This window comes from Notamacropus eugenii, chromosome X (genome assembly GCF_028372415.1).
Source record: "Notamacropus eugenii isolate mMacEug1 chromosome X, mMacEug1.pri_v2, whole genome shotgun sequence".
NCBI lineage: Eukaryota > Metazoa > Chordata > Mammalia > Diprotodontia > Macropodidae > Notamacropus > Notamacropus eugenii.
The window spans coordinates 52,391,686-52,410,465 of record NC_092879.1 but is presented as its reverse complement, the minus strand read 5'-3'; the positions used below and the strand labels follow the sequence as shown (position 1 = coordinate 52,410,465).

The 18,780-nt window shown below is 41.8% G+C and overlaps 2 protein-coding genes across 6 annotated transcripts in view; one reads left to right on the top strand and one right to left on the bottom strand.

Annotated features, from left to right (window-relative positions):
- LOC140515486 (fibrous sheath-interacting protein 2-like) overlaps positions 1-17,831 on the top strand; it is a 48,790-nt gene extending 30,959 nt beyond the window's left edge. The window contains exons 4-9 of the mRNA XM_072626222.1: positions 479-1,054; positions 2,070-2,167; positions 9,901-9,935; positions 12,155-12,201; positions 13,501-13,564; positions 17,638-17,831. Coding sequence (XP_072482323.1) covers positions 479-1,054; positions 2,070-2,167; positions 9,901-9,935; positions 12,155-12,201; positions 13,501-13,564; positions 17,638-17,777 — 960 coding nt within the window. The 3' untranslated portion in view covers positions 17,778-17,831. The remainder of the gene's footprint in view (positions 1-478; positions 1,055-2,069; positions 2,168-9,900; positions 9,936-12,154; positions 12,202-13,500; positions 13,565-17,637) is intronic.
- The window catches only part of LOC140515491 (uncharacterized), a 497,421-nt gene that overhangs the window by 186,272 nt on the left and 292,369 nt on the right, over positions 1-18,780 (bottom strand). The window lies entirely within an intron of this gene.

The window sequence follows — 18,780 nt, the reverse complement described above, 5'->3', positions numbered from 1 at the left end:
GCAGAATTGTCTGACAGTAAATCTTGCCAGATCTGCACTGGTGATAGGAATATCCACGCTAGAAGTTCACCTCAAGCTAATAAGATTTAGAAGTGCAAAACTTGAACTTGGTAATCTCTAAGGTGCCTCTAAACTCTTATGCATAGTGCATATCTTGGTTATGGAAAAGATAAAGCTCAAGCAATAGAAATTAGGAGAAAAAGCCAGAATTCATGTTAGTCCCTTTTTTCTGTGTATCAAACAAATTGTCATAAATTAGCATGATCACAAATATGAGAAGAGTGTAGGAACACCAAACATTCTTTATACATTTCATGTTTCTTAGAAAACTACAGTGTACTAGTAAACATGATTTGATAGTACATCATTTTACTAAAACTAGAAATCATGTGCAAATCACTATATTGCAATAAAAGCCTGAGGGAAAAAAATACCCTGAGACAGTTACTTGAAATACTCATAATCTCTTTATTTTCAGGCTGTTTGCAGGAACTCATTTCAGAATATAAGAAAGCCTGATATCACCAAGGTGGAACTCTTAAAAGATGTCCGGAGCAAAAAGGACCTTATTATTCGTCTGGTTGCCCACGATATTGATGAAGAAGAGACAGAGAACAGAAAGGATGATGGCTTAACCTCTGACGAGGATGAATATGGTTTGCGAGAAGTTGTTTTAAAGGAAGAGTGTGCTCTTGATCTAATGCATATGACTATAAAGGATGAGGAAGAGGAGCCAGTGCAAGAAAGTAAAGTCAGTTTACCCAAGGTTTCACTGAGCTCCAGTAGCCTGAAGAAACTATTCTCCATAAGCAAGTGTTGTCAAACTATTCCTACTAGCACATCAGAAAGTATTCAAACCTCTCTAAGTCAAATCAAGGAACCAAGAGCCCAAGAAGTGCTAGAAATATCAGATGAGCCAGAAGAACCAGATGAGCCAGAAGTGCCAGAAATCCCACAAGTACCAATAGCTGTTGCAGAAAGCAAAGTGCTTACCCAGGTAGCATCCCTGACAAAGATCAAGTCTTTTGACTTGGAAGAAAAGTCACCTTCCTCCGTAAGTGACAAATGTGACTATGTTACTTTGGTTCTCTTATAATATTGGTCAGTTCTTTGATTGTGGAGAATGGCAGAAAAAGTGAATATGTTGCTGGTCAGTCTTCCCCTGATTTATGATCTCCAGGGTTCCTTCCATGTCTGAAATTCAGTGATTTCACAGTGTCACCACAGTGCCAATTATATTATCATACTGTAAATAGTTCCTTCACTAAATCCTCCTCTGATGCCTCATTGGGACATGGAAGTGTAAGTCCAGTGACAGATAGGGAGTGCCCAGATAATTCCTACAGACTCAGAGTCAGGTTGGCCACAGAGGGATGAAGTTTTAGCCAAAGCATCTCCCAGAGATTGAAATTTATGTCTGCCAAAGAAGCCCCTTACCCCCAACAGAATCCTATATCCTTGAAGTGGTGAAGTAAGCTGTAGATGCATAAAAGATGAAGCAACACTGATGGTCTTGAGAAAAGGCAGGAGGATGTAGTGAATAGAGCACCAGACTTGGAGTTAGGAAGACCTGGGTTTAAATTCTGTCTTGCAGACTTCACTTCTCTGGGCCTCCATTTCCTCCTCTAAAACTGTAGTCCTGTGATGATCCTAAGAAGCATTAGAAAAATAGAAAATGAGGTTGCCCTGAGTCAAGTGTAAAAAAAATCATCTCCAGGAGGGCCTCTCAACACATTTGGTCTCCACTCTGGATGCTGTAGAGTTCTGAGAGTTTTCTGGACAGGAATGGCATGATAGCAAAACCAAGCCAGGAGGGCCCCACCCCCAATCTGATGCCCCAGATTATTCTTTTTCTTCATTTTCTTGCCCTCCTCATACAGGGTTTATTTTGATGGCTCATGCTTTTACCTTTTCTACGCTGTCCCCCCCCACCCTCTCACATGACCCAATAACATTAGATGTGCTCAGAAGTGCTAGAGTTATGTGGGCAGTTAAGGGCATTTCTATGATAGATTTTTATTCCCCTTGCTTAAACCTGTGCTTTGATGTTTTTCTTCTACTTTTTTCAGCAAGAAGAGTTGAGAAACATTGTTTCGGAGCCTCCACGTTATCTGATACACAGAACTATGAGCTCATGCTCATACAACCAAGAGATGCTTTCCGAAGGGTATGGTTTGGTTGTTTTTGGGGGGGCTTTTTAGCAATAAGTTTATTTTGACTTCCTGTGATAAGCCCAAGTCTTCCAATATGTAAACAACAGCATAAGAAAAAGATATTAGAAGAGCAAGCATAAGGAAACTCCCAGAAGAGATTGTAAATGATCATCCTCATGTCCCTCACCTTCTATTCTTTGGCCTTTATTAAGCTCACCTTGCCTTTAGCCCTGTAGTGATCAAAGCATCTTGTTTCCGTGATCCCTTTTGAATGTCATTTCTCTCATATGAATTTGTTGCCGTTATCATCTCTAATTACGTAGTTGTAGTCACTGTGTATGTTCTTTGGTTGTCCAGTTGGCATCACTTTATACCTTTCTATGTGAAAGAAATATGAAATGAGACTTGTAAATATGTTGAAGCTAGATTATAAAAGTCTTTAAATGGCAGGCTTTGTATTTTATTCTAGAGGCTAGAGGGAATCATTGAAGGCCTTTGAGCTGGGCCTCTTTGAGCATGGGAAGACTGCTTTCGTTACAATTCAGAAACTTTTACTTTCTGTAATTCGACCATTGTACCTATCACTCTTCCATCTAGGACTCTCTATTTTGATTACATTTTAGTAGTTTCCTGTTTTTAATTGGGTTTCTATAAAGGTAGCAGAATTTGTTTTCTCAATTTATAAGTTTTTTAATATCCAAATGTGGACTGCTTTTTGAAAATGTTCCATGAAGGTTTGAAGAAGTGAATTAATTTATCTAAATGCAACAAACTAATTTTTCCAAGATTCCATTGATGTCTATAGTTCCTTTCCTATTTATCAGTTCCCTTCTTTTAAAATATAGTTGCTGTGCTGTTAGGCAAATAATATTGGTATACTTTCCTTATGAATGGTGCATTTAAGCATGATGTCGTCCCCATCTCATAAATACTTTGTAATTTGAATTCAGCCTTGCCTGACTATCATGGCTACAGGTTCTGATTTTCTGGGCCAGACCTGTGACTTCTCCAACCAATGCTGAAGGGCTAATGGCAGCTAGGGAAATGTAAAGGAGCAACTGCTCTACCATTTATAATTTCAGAGGGTTGTTTGGGGGCCCTGAGAGATTAGGGACCACTCTTCCAGGGTCACACTGCTCGTATGTGTCAAAGACAGGATTTACCTGAAGCAGTGTAAATCTTATTCCAATTTTTCATTTTAAATCTGCCTTTGGGTGTTTAATGCTACATATGGTTGTCTTGGATTTTTTTTTAATCAGTTCGATAACCCTATTCTGTTTAATAATAGAAGTCAATCTATTTATAGTTAAATATGGTTCTGTCATACTCTGCTAAATTACGTTTTTATCATTAAGGAATGTATTCTACCTTCATTCACTAGAATTAGTCCAAACCTGTCTTACACATATGCATGGGAGAACATACATTCATCACCAAAGATGGATCCTAAATTCCTACTCTTTCCTCTCAAAGTTTTTCAGTGGTTTCAATCTTCCCCCTTTCTTTCCCTCCTTTCCTAAATGGAAGTGCTACTTTGGGATTATCTGTTCTTCCTTCTCCCTCAATTATCCATTTTTTGTAACACCTGCAATAAAAGAATTCTATCTTCTCATTCCTCCTTGTCTTTTACTTTGCTCTTGTTGGGAATTCTGTTGTAATATATGTGTTTTATATATGTATACATACGTTAACATACAGGTATGTATATATGCATATTTCCACATGTATATGTGAATGTATCTATCCATCTACCCATACACACTTTCTCATATACCTATATATACGTTTCATCTACTCTTTCTCCCTCCCCACCCTCAGCCTGTTTGTGGCCTTTAATTGTCAGTTCGGACAACCTGGCTGCTACCTTGCTATTGGTTCAGAGTCAAAGCCACTGTTGCCTCAATACTGATGAAAGTGGAAGAATATTCAATTTTACTATCTATCATTCTAGTGCCTTTCCCAAGTTTGTCCCCTTCTACCCAGAGACAACTATGGATCACACCACTCCCTACCCTTTGTGTTTTGCTCACCCTGTGAAATGTTTAAATCTAAACCCCATTTTTAGCCAGTCCAGGCAGAAGTTCATAATTGATTTGCATATCAAAGGTCCTAGCTAAGCCTGGCCTCCTTTACCAGGAGAAGTTCTTGGTTGATTTACATATCAAAGGCCTCACTGTGGCTTACTTTTGCCAGTAATTTTTTAATATTAGATGAATAATTGGTGTTCTTTGATAAGCAATGTTTTCCATCTTATCTACTTGTAAAATCTCCTTGTCAGGGTATCTTTAGTGTTTGACATCATTGTGTTTGGGTGAGTTGAATCTGGCATTCTTTCCTGTTGGTGTCTGTTGCATTGCCTATTTTATAGCCTGTCCTTTGATCTTCCCATAATTCTGGAAATTTTTTCTTGTATTATTTCAGACTGCCAGTAGTCAGTGAAACATTTATTAAGTGTGTACTATGTGCCAGACACTGCACTAAGCACAAGGGATTAAAAAAAAAAGACAATCCCTTCAAGGGGCTTACAGTCTAATGGAGGAAGGCAACACACAAAATAAGCCAAAAAGCAAGGTGCAGAGGGGAGCCAGGGAAAGTACTCCACGAAGAGGCATAGTAGGGCAGCCAGGTGAGAAATGATTTCCTGAAATATGGTGTCCAGACTCTTCCTTTCTTCACATTCTTGAGAATGCGTGATGGTTCACCTCTCCACAGCCTGTTGCATTGTTCCATCTTCTTTACTCTTTACATCCTGAAGCCTCCCTGCAGGTGACTTTCCATCACATTTTGCAGCCTTTTGGTCTTTCAATAGAACAATTCGATTTCTCATTAACTCCTGATTTTTCTCTCAGTTTTCCACAGCACTCTCAACATTAATTTTCATTATCATTCTATCTTGTTCCTTTTTGGGGGGGGGGAAGGGTAAGGAGGGGGTGAATGCCTAATGGCAGGTCTCACCACTTCCTTATTTTCCTTTAAGTGTTTTATTATTAAATCTGATGAGTCTTGTGAAACTTCTGGATTCATTTTTTGGATCACTGTTGGTACTAGTCCTTTTTTCTTCTGGTATCTTTTCTTTGAATTTTTTCAATGCAGAAAATACATTCATCATGTTTCCAGTGTTATTTTCCTGCTTGCTCATTTCCTTAACCATTCCTTTTCCCTTTCTGAGAGGCTATTATCTTTTTTTAAATTTTTTTAATTAATTAATTTGTTTTCAACATTCATTTCCACAAAATTTTGAGTTCCAAATTTTCTCCCCATCTCTCCCCTCCCCCCCAAAATGCTATGCATTCTGATTGCCCCTTCCATCAATGTGCCCTCCCTTCTAACAACCCTCCCTTCCCTTATCCCCATCTTCTCTCTTGTCCTGTAGGGCAAGATAAATTTCTATACCCCATTACCTGTATTTCTTATTTCCCAGTTGTACACAAAAATAATTCTCAATATTTGTTCCTAAAACTTTGAGTTCCAACTTCTCTTCCTTCCTCCCTCCCTACCCATCCCCACTGAGAAGGCAAGCAATTCAATATAGGTTATAAATGCATAGTTTTGCTAAAGACTTCTTTAATAGTCATGTTGTGTAAGACTAACTATATTTCCCTCCATCCTATCCTGCCCCCCATTTCTTCTATTCTCTCTTTTGACCTTGTTGTCCCTCCACAAGAGTGTTTACTTCCAATTGCTCCCTTCTCCCATTTGCCCTCCCTTCCATCTTCCCCCCCACCCTGCTTATCCCATTCTCCCCTACTTTCCTGTAGTGTAAGATAGATATTCATACCAAATTGAGTGTGCATGTTATTCCTTCCTTGAGCCGAATGTGATGAGAGTAAGTTTCACTTTTTCCCTCTCATCTCCCCCCTTTTCCCTCCATTGGAAAAGATTTTTTTCCCTCTTTTATGAGAGATAATTTGCCCCATTCCATTTCTCCCTTTCTCCTCCCAATATATTCCTCTCTCTCCCCTTAATTTTATATTTTTAGATATCATCCTTTCCTATTCAATTCACTCTGTGCCCTCTATCTATATTGTATATAATCCCTCCAACTACCCAGATACTGAGAAAAGTTTCAAGAGTTACAAATATTATCTTTCCATGTAGGAATGTAAGCAGTTCAATTTTAGTAAGTCCCTTGTGATTTCTCTTTACTGTTCACCTTTTCATGCTTTTCTTGATTCTTGTGTTTGGAAGTCAAATTTTCTTTTCAGCTCTGGTCTTTTCATCAAGAATGCCTGAAAGTCCTCTATTTCATTGAATGACCATTTTTTTCTCCTGAAGTATTATACTCAGTTTTTCTGGGTAGGTGATTCTTGGTTTTAGTCCTGGTTCCTTTGACTTCTGGAATATCACATTCCATGCCCCTCGATCCTTCAGTGTAGAAGCTGCTAGATTCTGTGCCATCCTGATTGTATTTCCACAGCACTCGAACCACTTCTCTCTAGCTGCTTGCAACATTCTCTCCTTGACCTGGAAACTCTGGAATTTGGCTACAACATTCCTAGGAGTCTCTCTCTTTGGATGTCCTTCGAGAGGTGATCAGCAGACTCCCTCAACATTCCTTTTGCCCTCTGCTTCCAGAACATCAGGACAATCTTCCCTGATAACCTCATGAAAGATGATGTCCAAGCTCCCTCCCCGATCATGGCCTTCAGGTAGTCCCACAGTTCCTAAACTGTCCCTCCTGGATCCATCTTCAAGGTCAGCTGCCTTTCCAATGAAAGATCTCACATCATCTTCTGTTTTTTCACTCTTTTGGCTCTGTTTTGTAATTTCTTGGCTTCTCATAAAATCATTAGCTTCCAATCTGTTCCATTCTAATTTTTAAAGAACTATTTTCTTCAGTGAGCTTTTGAGCCTCCTTTTCCATTGGCTAATTCTACTTTTTAAAACATTCTTCTCCTCATTGGCTTTTAGGACTTCTTTTGCCAATTGAGTTAGCCTATTTTTAATGGTGTTATTTTCTTCAGCATTTTTTGAGTCTCCTTTAGAAAGTGGTTGACTCACTTTTCATGATTTTCTTGCATTGTTCTCATTTCTCTTCCCAGTTTTTCCTTTACCTGTCTTACTTGATTTTCAGAATCCTTTTTTGAGCTCTTCCATGGCCTGGGACCATTGCATATTTATTTTGGAGGTTTTGGATGCAGAAGCCTTGACCTTTATGTCTTCCCCTGATGGTAAACATTATTCTTCCTCATCCGAAAGGATGGGAGAGAATACCTGTTCACCAAGAAAGTAACCTTCTATAGTCTTATTATTTTTCCTTTTTCTTGGGCATTTTTCCAACCAGTTACTTGACTTTAGGGTCTTTTGTCAAGATTAGGGTATACTCTGGGGACCTGTAAGATCTCAGTTCCTCCAAGGTGGCACAATCAAGGAAGAGGAGTTTACTCTCTGACCAGGCTCACAGCTTCAGATAAGTTGCTCAGTTCCTTCAGGGGCTTTGGGCAGGGGGTGGGGAGGGGCAGAGCCCCCACTCAGGGCTGAGGTTCAGATCAGCTGCTCAATTCACCCAGGGGCTTTATCCACCAATGGATGCTGACTGCTGCCTGCCTGGCCACCATAGCCACTGCAGCCTGGGGCCGGGGCTAGGGGAGGACCCTGGTCCCTTGTTACAGAGGTGAAAAAGCTCTCTCACTGACCTTTGAAGCTGTCTTTGGCACCTGCGGGTTGAGAGATCTGCAAACTGCTGCTGCGGCTTCTGGGGATTCCAACCCCGGAGGCCTGCTCCAGTCCTGCTCTTCCCAGCACCACAAGGCCAAGGTGGGGCTGCACTATGCCGTTCACTGTGATAGACCTCGTCTGTTAGCCTTTCAGGTCACCCTGGACCAGAAATCTCCTCCACTCCATCTTTCTGTGGCTTCTGCTGCTCTAGAATTTGAGAGTCTTTCTTTGCAGCTATTTTATGGGCTGTGGGGGAAGAACCTAGCATATGTGCATCTTTCTACTCCACCATCTTGGCTCTGCCCCAGCATTATTATCTTTTCAGAAGCTTTGATTATCCTTTCTTCCTACCTCTTCTCCCTCACCTTTTAGACATTTTTTGATATTTCTGCCTCTATCCTTCTGGAGGGTACTAGGGACCTGGGCTTTCTAATACCATATTTTGAAAAGGTAGAAACTTTCAATTATACTAGTATTTAAGTAGGAAACTAAGTGAAAAGAAGAATTGTTTAGTGGGATAACCACAGACTTTGGAGAGAAAGGAATTGGATTTGATTCATGCCTCTGCTATTTATTGAGTGGCACTGGACAATTTTGCTTCACTCTCTGGGTTTTTTTCCTCCTTGTGTAAAATGGAGGGAGAGAACTAGATGATCTCAAAAGCTCCTTCAAACTTTAGATGCTCTGATCAAATTTTTATGTCCTCAACTATGCTATAAAGCAGACAAAATTCCATACTCTGTCCCCTCAAGCACCAGGCAACCATGGACATTGTGGTACACCTTGGCTATCTAAAATCTTTCTCCCCACTGTGGTTTCCTTTCCAGTTATGCCCCAGCTTCCAAATCTTTCCTTCCTGTCAGGGATAGCATTAGTGTGTGGGATAGAGTGACCCTTACTCAAATTAAACTCAGAGGCTTCTCAAGGTAGAAGGCAAAAAGGAATTTATTACAATTTCATGAGAAGGGGTGCTTCCCTCGAGACCATGGGTGGGGAGAGCAAGGGAGTGCACCTGAGTGGAGTAGAGTACAGCAATGTATGGTCCTAAAACAGAAACCCTGTAGCTTCTCTTCCCATTGGCTGGGAATCCACACATATAGTCTAAGCACGGGAATCTACTACCCCAGAGACAAAGAACACGGAAAGGATCATTGCTCACCAATGAGGGTTTTTGTTACCAAATATGGAACTTAAGGGAAGAATGCTGATGTGGTGTGACCATAACTTTGGTGGTTCGCCTCCATCTCGGAGCATTTTATTTACCTAAGGAGGCAAATGACCAAGAAAGTCCAATCTTACTATCAGTGATGTCCTTCAAAAGACTGAACTTTTAAAATCAATACTTTAGAAAAAGAGGGCAACTCTGGATCTCTCCAGATCATTAGCAATCATTTCTGTCATGGCTATTTATCCATACGTCCCCCATGGAAAGTCAACATGGCATAGTGGATAGAAGGTGGGCTTGAAACCAGTAGGACCTGGGTTGTATACTGTCATGGACATATGTCCTTCTGCCATTGTGGCAGTTGTTTAAGTTTTGGCAGGAAGGGTGGGTATTCTTGGGGAATTCATGTCTGAGGGGTCTTCACTTAATCTGATTTCATTCAGTAGCAAGCCCTAAGAGCACCTCCAGCACTTTTGTAGGAGGGAGAGAGCGAGCATGCTTCACTCACCAGCTCCTCCCCTGCCAGGTCCCACCCTCCATTTGATACAGGAATGCAGCCCATGACCTGAGGTTTACTTTCTCCCTTCCACTTGGTGCTGTACCCCAGGTGAGCCCCACCCCAAATTTTCCCAAAGTGCTAAATGCTAAGCCACCCCAATGGTTAGCAGTTAGGACTAGTAATAAGAGTCTGGAATTGGCAGCAACAGAGGTGAGAGAGGATGCAGATAAATCTAAACCAAGGTCAATTCAGGTATCACTGTATTTTGGTTCTACAACATTCTGCTTGACTTGGAACCTAGAAGGGATCATTTTTGTCATTATCTGACTATATCAATACTTGACAAGTTGTTCTTTTAATTAACATGTAATTTCTTCCTTTACTGACTAAACAAAAAATGAAACATTCTCTTTTTTTTCGAACAGTGACAGCAAAGGATCAGGCAAGAAATCAACTGACGGTTTGATTACTTATTTTTAATTTGCATTAGAGCTTATTTAAGAAACACTGGTCACTGCTTTGATACCTTTTAAATCTGAAGTTATTAAATAATACTAATAATATACATAAAATATTTTAAAATATACATGATTTCATCCTTATTAATCCTCCCTCCATGCCTTAGTATACTGTCTTCATGATTTCTTATGACTGAAAACATTTATTACTCCAAGGTCAAGTTTCTAATGAGAAAGTTTCTCATTCCCTACCTAGGGTAGGCCTTGGAGGTCAGAAGTTGTTACTAGGCCCAAAAGCCTAGTATCATTTTCATGCTAAGGCAGCAAGGGAAGACTTCAGTAGAGGAATACTTGTAGGAACTCATATTTATATAGCACTAGAATGTCTATAACCAAGCACCTTAAAAGGAAGGTGGCATATTCATGATTCCCATCTTGGAGATGAGGAAACAAAGCCCCAGATAAGGGAAGGGACTTGTCCAAGGTCACTCAGGTAGGAAGGAAGTGTTGGAGCCAAGTCTAGTAGGGGAGCTTTTGAACCTTCTACTCTACTTACTTCTTAAGGCTGCCAGAGTGGAAATCCTCAGGATTAGGCCACCAGTTTGTTTGCCTTTCCAGAAGTGAATAACTTACACATGCAACTCACAGTCAACGCAGCAATGGCTTGTCTGTCTGAATCATTATTAAGATATGCTAAATGATGCCATAGTCTGACTTTAAAACAACTATGCTCTCATGGCAAATACTTGCCTATTCCAATTCTTGAATGGAAATACTGAAAGTATCAATGTTGGCTTGAGGATTGTATTGGTTCTCCCCCAAAATGTAAAAAACCCTAGACTTAGGAAGGTCTCTGGGGATGAGCTATGGGAGGACGTGGACAAAAATGGTCCAGGTTGTGAAGGTGAGGCTAACTTAAGATCTGCATCAATGGAGGGAACACATCTGTTGATAAGACCACAGATCCATTGAAAAAGCAGAGAATCAAACATTCAAGGCAGAAGAGTTTGTCACACATAGTTTGGCCAAGACAGGTGGTGTGGACTTGGAGGCAAGGGAGAAGGAAGGACGTGGGTATAGGCCAAGGAAAAGTATTTGCAGTGTGAAGCAGCTAGAGTAGCCAAAAATCAGTAATTGAGGAGGCAGGAGATAAAGCAAGACAACTGACCTCTCTTCTTCTCAATGACTCTACCCTATACAGTCAGACTGTAACTGATAACCCAGATTTCAGTGCTTCAGTTTCCTCATCTACAAATGTGGATATGATAAAACATGTTGTGAGCAAAGCACTTAGAAAACCCTAAAGCACAGGAGTGAATCTAGAATCTGGGGGTATAGGGTTTCTCAGTGGCAGCCACAGGTTAGGTAGGCTCTCATGGATTTCCCTATCCCACACCTGGGACAAAAGAGGAGGTTCAGATTTATCTTTGATATCCAATTCTTGTAAAAGAATGTATAACTTTAAAATACTGTCACAGTTTCCTAGTTTAAATTTCTGAGAAGTTTGTTCTATATGTGGGAGAGGGGAGGGAGAGAGGGAGAAAAAGGAGGGCGGGGGAGGGAGGAAGGAGAGAGCAAATGAGTGTACTTAGTATAAGCTTAGGAGTAGAATGAAAACCCCTGAGGGGGATGTAAGGTTCAAGCCTCAGTACTTGAGTTTAGCCCGACACTTTCCAGTCTTGTGACCCATTTAAACTACTTGCAAAAGTTGAGCCACCAGTCCTCAAGGAAGACTGTCCATCTCCATGTCTCACTGCCAACCCTTCACCAGAAATAACAGCCTGCAGTCTAAGGAGAACATGAAGTATCACATATGTGTTCCCTGCATCCTAGAATTAAAGCAAAGGCCAACCCTACCCCGTCCATTTTACACATGGACCAGAGAAGGGAAGTAACTGCCCAAGGTCCTGCAGAATTCCTGGCAGGGCCAGCCCTGCATCTAATCTATTGGACTTTAATGCTATACCATGCTCCATCTTTTTATAATCTCTCCCAAGGGAGCCAGAGCCAGCCCCCAACACTATCAAGGACCACACCTCCTTAGGCTTCAGTTTACTCTGGAAAGATTCCAATTTAACTGACTTAAACACCCACTAATTTTGGTTGTGGGATATTGGGTGAGTTATGGAGAACAAGTGTGATAGAAATCTGACCTCCTTTAGAAATGATCATTTTTCAGACAGAGATCTTAGACTTTCACAACTCTGTGTTTTACTCACAGTGTATCTGGAAGAGGCCAAGACCCTAGATGAAACAAGTAGCCTTCAGGTATGTATTTCAAAGTTACACCTAAGAGTGGAGGGTGAGCTGAGACCCCAACAAAACAGCAGAGTTGGCTTGAAGTGACCACATCCAAGATGACTTGGAGGTCCTCTGGCCCTTCCTGGCTTCCCCATGGCCTAAAAGTCCACGAATTCCAAAGGAGAGCCAGCCCCTTAATAAGAGCTCCCGTTTCTCCAGCCACGGTCCTCACAGCAGCACTGGGCAAGTCTTAAGATTCCAGTTTTATAGTTGAAGAAACAAACTAAGGGAAAAAACCTGATGGTAGTCATTGCTGACATTGGAATTTGGCCCCCAGATATAATGGGCCTTGCTTCTTTCCTCTTGTGTGTGCCAATGTGACCTGATTACTTTTGTCACAAGGACTGCCCTTGCCAGCTTCCTTTAATTTTGGTATTCAAAACATTTAATTTTTTTCAACTGACAAGGTTTTATTTTCTCTCCCTCCCCTCACTGGAAAAAAAAAGGAAAAACAAAACTCTTGTGACAGATTTGCCAAGTCAAGCAAAACAAATTCCCCATAGTGGTCATGTCCAAAAAGTCTCATCCTGCACCCTGGGTCCATCCCCACTCTGTCAGGATGGACCCAGGGTGCAGGATGAGACTTTCTGTCAGGAGGTGGGCAGCCTGCTTCACCATAAGTCCTCTGGAATCATGGTTGCTCTTTCACTGCTCTACTCCAAGTTATTAAAGCTTCCAAAGTAGTCTGTCCTTACACTGTTCCACAAATCGTCAGTTTTCCTATTCAGTGCCCCTCTCGGGAAAGGATGATGTATGTGATGCTTGATACTCCTTTCTTAAGGGGATAAAACCTTTTATTCCCCAACTATAAATACAGTATAAATGGAAATTCCTTTGGGAGAAGCAATACCTTCCTCTCATTTGTAGGAAGGAGTCAATGACAGTAGTTCCTTTCCTGAGAGGGGAGAGCACTGGGTGCTTTAACTGGCCTCATGAACACGCTAAAGCAAGGGTATTGAATAGGAAAACTGAAGAGAACGATTTGTACAACCATGGCACAAGCAGTCTGGCACTAGCAGTCTGGTTACTGGGTGGCCTGGTTTCTTTTCTGCTGTGCATGTTGGGGTGTGGGTTGTACTGCAAACTTCTGGAGGTCTTAAGGCACTGATGACATTGGGTCACAAGAGCAGTGGTTGCTGTGACCTCAGCAACTCCTGAGCCCTTCCCTGGTTTCTACAGAAGACCCATGCTAGAGGTCATAGGACTTTACCATCCTGTACTAGAGAGGATATTGATGTTTTCTTTTTCTCTCTTATCTTGGTGCAGTTTATCACCATCTACGAAGGCACTACATCAACCTCCAATCAGGCCTCCAAGGAGGGCACACCAAGTATGTAACATGTTCTTCAAATATTAGCTTAAGTTCCCACTTTGGTCCCTGTGAATTGAAGATTTGTGATCATTTCCTTCCCTCATTTCTGCCCCCAGGCCCAAGAAGCAGAAATAGCAAGTGGTCCCCAAACTGGCAGAAGCCTTCCATTTTGTCATTGTGTGTCCCACCACATAACTAAACTGCCATGGTCTCTCTGTGATTTAGGCTTTTTACTAATTCAGACAGGGCTTTCCTTCTCCTATTCCAAAATGTATCATGGGATTTAAACCTTTGAGCTCATCTAGTTTAAATTCCTCATTTTACAGAAGAAGAAACTGAAGCCCAGAAAAGAGAAGTGACTTACCCAAGGTCACACAGCTAATACTTAGCAAAGATGAGATTGGAACCCAAGTCATCAGTCTCAAAATCCAGGGCACTGGATGCCACTTCTTCTTTGAATGGTTTTACTTGATATTACAGAAGATTAGCTGTGTAGCCAGGGTTGAGGTTTTGTGTCCAAGGCTCTCTTATCAACTGTACCACACTGCCTGGAGAGAGGTTAAAATTGTCAAATGAATTCTTGAGTAAGTTTTGTTCTAAGCCAGTATTGCTGTAACTACATTATAAATCACCTACCATCTAGTGCAATTAAGATGCCCAAGACATCTCAGACCAATAAAGCAGGCCCACTGCCCAGAAATTAGACTGATTTTACCAGATACAGTCGGTATTACAGTCTATTCAAAGAAACTAGATACAACTCGGGCACTGAAGACTTTGACGTGAGACACAGTGCTTGTCTCTTCTTTTTTTCATGTTTTCATTCATTCCCCTTCAGATGTATGTATGTGTAATATACATATATACGAATATATGTATGCTTCCATGTAATAAATCTCTCTCATGTTGTCTACTCTCCTCTGTCATTTGCCTCTTAGAAGGGCAGTGTGGTACAGTAGATAGTGCTAGCCCTGTAGTTAGGAAAACCCGGGTTCAAATTTCACCTTTGATATTTACCAGCTGGTTGACTGTGGGCAAGTCAGAGGCACAGTCTTTGTTGTGACCTAAAAAAGGCCTCCCTCTGGGCTCTGTGACCATCTCCACTGCCACCACACCATGATGACTGATGATGGCCATTTGTAAGTGAGAGGAAAGGCCTTGGCTTAAGAGAGGAGAGAGGATGGAGGAGAGCGGAAAGGGAGAGAGGAGAGAGAATACTTATGTGTAGTGGGGAAGGGAGATTAGAGTTGTTGGGATAGCCCCACTATTTCATTTTTCATGGTAGTTTTGTTTTGAAAGTCAACTTAATTTAGAAAGTTTAGAAAAACAGATGCTCTTCTAACCTTGCATTTTCACATGGGCTTAAAGGATTAAAGATAAGAGACCTAAAAGTAGTCTAGACCCCCTCATTTTAGAGAGGCCATCAAGACCCAGAGAGGAAAACGTAGCCAAGAATACCATGATGGTCAACAGCAGACAGAGGCAGGCTTTATTCTGACTCCCTTTGGCTCCAAATCCTCTACTTCTCATCATACCCCACTGCTCAGAGTAGATAGGACTCAGGCCAGGGGGAGGGATGGCATCCTGGCATGTAGCAAAAAGGCATTTGGGTACCAGGCCTACTCACTCAGCTTTAGCAGGCTCTTGGAAGCCTGCATGAGTACTGCTGACTCAGATCACTCATTGGTCAAGGGAAACACAATTATTGTCCTGAGCTATTGGGATCCTACCTATTAAGGACTTTCTCAAGAACCAGTGTCTCTGCGAAGCTATAACACAATACTGGTGTAGAAGAATAGAGCACCAGATTTACAGCCTGAGGAGCTGGGTTTGAAGACTGGCTCTACTACTTAATCCGTATCTCAAATCCCTTCCCATTTGAGATATCAGGAGCTGCCAGCCTGATGGGAGGCATCCTTGTTGCAACTGGGAAGTTGGGTCTTTAATGCACTTGCTCTAAGAGGCAGAAGAAAGCCCAGCTCCAACAAAGGCACAGAGGCATTCTGATCCCCAGGTAGTATACACAGAAAAACAGAGGCAGGAAGCTCGGGCAGCCTAGAGGGGAAGAATGGTGGTCCTTTGGCCCTTGCCTTGGGTGGAGGGAGCCATAGGTGTACAGTGTGTGTGATAAGAGTGTGACAAAGTAGATTTCTAAGCAAAGGGTGCTGGGAAAAGGGAGAAAAACTCATCGGTTTCATCAATCTGGCAAAGACAACAACAATCCTTATTCCCAAGGAGCTTCCAACCTCACAGGCAAATAAGAAGATAACTAAGTATACCCAGCATCAATGTACAGAAAATACAAATAAGTAAAGCAGTTAAAGACAAGAAGGGGGTGGGGATGGAGAGACAGATTAGGAAAGGCGTCATGCACAAGATGGTGCCTGAGCTGCATCTAAATGGCAGAGAGGAACTGAGTGCAGTGGAAAGGACAAGGTGCATTCCAGGCATGGAGGTGAGGAACAAAGAGGACAACAGTTTGGCCAGAAAGCTAGGCAGAGGAGTTTATATTTTCTCCCAGAGGCAGCAGGGAGCCCCCTGAAATTGGCTGAGTAAAAAAGTCACACGGTTAGATCTGGGCTTGGACTGAAGTGAGGAGAGATATGAGGCAGGGAGACCAACATGGAGGCTGTTGCAATACTCTAGGTGAGAGGTGATGAGGGCCAACGGAGAGATGGCATAAATATACAGATATGGGGTGGGGTGAGAGAGTGAGAAGCTAAGGATCATACCAAGGCCATAAACCTGAGACACCTGTGAACTGGGACTTGCACCAGAAATAGGGTAGTCCAGAAGAGGGGAAGTTTGGGAGGAAAGAGAATTTTTTCAAAATGGGACATGAAGGAATAGAGACTTGTAGGTGATGAGGCAGGAGTTTATCCTAGGTCTACAAGAATATATGGAGGCAAGAGGTGGCATATCCAAACTGGGGAAGAGTTTAATTAGTACAGTTTGAGAAAAACAGAGGAAACTTTGTGAAGGGGAGATGCACAAAATAAAACTGGAATACCAAGTTCAGGAATCTGTATTTCATCCCAGATGAAGCAAACAAGTTCATCTAATAAGCCCCCAACAGTGAGAAACATGCTCACCTTAAACAAAGGACAATACTTGTGAAATCAGGAAAGCTTTTATTAATCCATTCCCCCTGAATGGATGTGTAGCCTTATAGCTTCCCCAGTAAGGTTACAGGATGACTACAACACAGAGAAACATGGGGCTTCTTATACTGTTTTCCTAACTTTGGATCTCCTCGGATACCATACCCTGGCCATGTGATTCCATGTTCTCTTGTCTGATAGGCTTTTCCTCATACAGCTCCTTGAGCCTGCTCATTAGTCTCTGACCTTTAACCTGTCCATGCTAGGTCACAACCCTTATCACCTAGGACTGTGGAAAACAGCTTTCTTGCTTCCCACAAGTTGTTGAACAGAGGAGTAACATGGCCAGACCTACCGTTTAGACAGATTACTTGGGCCACTGTGTGAAGGCTGAATTGGAGTGAGAAGACTAGGGTCAAAAAGAGCAGTTAGAAGGTGGGAATGGAGAGGAAGGGATGGATGGGACAAATATTGTGAAGGTAACATGGCAACTGAATTGTTGGGGAATGAGGGGGTAATCCAGCATGACTCCCTGGTTTCAAGCCTACGTGACTAACACAAGGTGGGAAGCTGAACCAAAGAGTAGGTTTGGGTAGAGATGTCCTTTTTGGACACTTGGAGTCTGAGGGGTGAGAGAAGGCAAGTCATGAGAGTAGGACTCTAGAGTTTGGCCTGGTATTAGAATGTATGAAGGGACATTTGGAAAATAAGACCACGGAAGTAAACTGACAAAAGATTGTGGAATGCTAATCCTTAAACTACCTCCTACAAGGCTTATCTTAAAGCTCACCTAAGAAAACCTCTGAACATGCTTTGTAAAACATGAAGCCCTAGAGAAAAGAGATGACAAAGTAAGAGAGGAGGGGGCTAAGAGTAGGAGAAGCCTTCCATCCACATAAGCCCAAGGCCTCACCTTGCTCATAGAGGAGTTAAAAAGAGTCCAACAGCTCTAACCTAGCTCTTTACACTTCCCATGATGTCTGTCTACAGGAACTCCTAGGGCTCAAGTCTCCAGACAATCTTCCAAAATGCTTGAGAAGGTGTCTTCAGCTCTGTCAAGGTTGTTTTCTCGATCAAGCACTGCTACTGACGTTGCATCAATACCACCTAACCAGGAGGACAAGCCTTGAAAATGCTGTACATACTTAATGTCAAAGAAAGTTAAATATATTTAAAAACAATCAGGGTGTGTCCAAGGAATGGATTGATAAATTATAGAAGCAGAAGCCTGCTTGCACTGTTTAAGGGGGAGGGAGCCTTTGTTTCCTTATCTGTAAAAGGAGCTAACTCCTCTCAAAGGGTTCTGAGAAAAGTACACTCTTGAAGGAGGGGAGCTTTCTGTCCTAAGCATTTCAGAATTCCCTAAGGGTAAGGTAATACAAGGATAGGTCATGACAAAGAGCTTTGTATTTAAAAACAATTTGTTGACATGTCTAGCTGTATACAAAGATGCACAACACTAGCTCGAGTACACGATTTACAAAAAAGCAGAAGCCCCCCCCATAGAGCTGATACTAGAGACTATTGGGGAGACAAAACTAACCTAACACACAGGAAATGGGGTATAATGGAAAGAGGACAGGCCCCTAGGCTTCAGTTCTGGCTCTACTCACTAGTTGAGTGACCTTGTTGTTTTTTTCTCTCTGGACCTCAAAACTGCCTCATCTGTAAAAAGAGGGATCTAAAGTCCCTTCCTGCTCTAACATTGTAAAATTAGAGAACAATATGAGACAGTATATTAGCACAGAAAAAAGCCAAGACACTGTCAAGATGAGTTCAAATCCTACCTGACACGTACTGGCTGTAACTTCAGGCAACTAAGATGAGTTGCCCATCTGCAAAGGTGGAGAGAATCCATACCCAAAGAATTTCTCAAGCTAAAGAACTTACAGCTCAAGAGTAAACCAAAAAGAAATCATTAAATGCTAGGTGCTATAGGAAATCAGACAAAGACAGGTCAATGTGGACTAGAAGAGCTTCATGAAGAACTCAAGTTGGGCCTTTGTGCAATAGAGAAGTTAATAAATTTAGTAAAAGAATTACAGGTAAGCCCCCACTTTTCACAATAGTTACTGATAATATTTAATATCATTTTTGGACTTTAATAAGGGCCAGAGCTTGAATTAAGGAAAG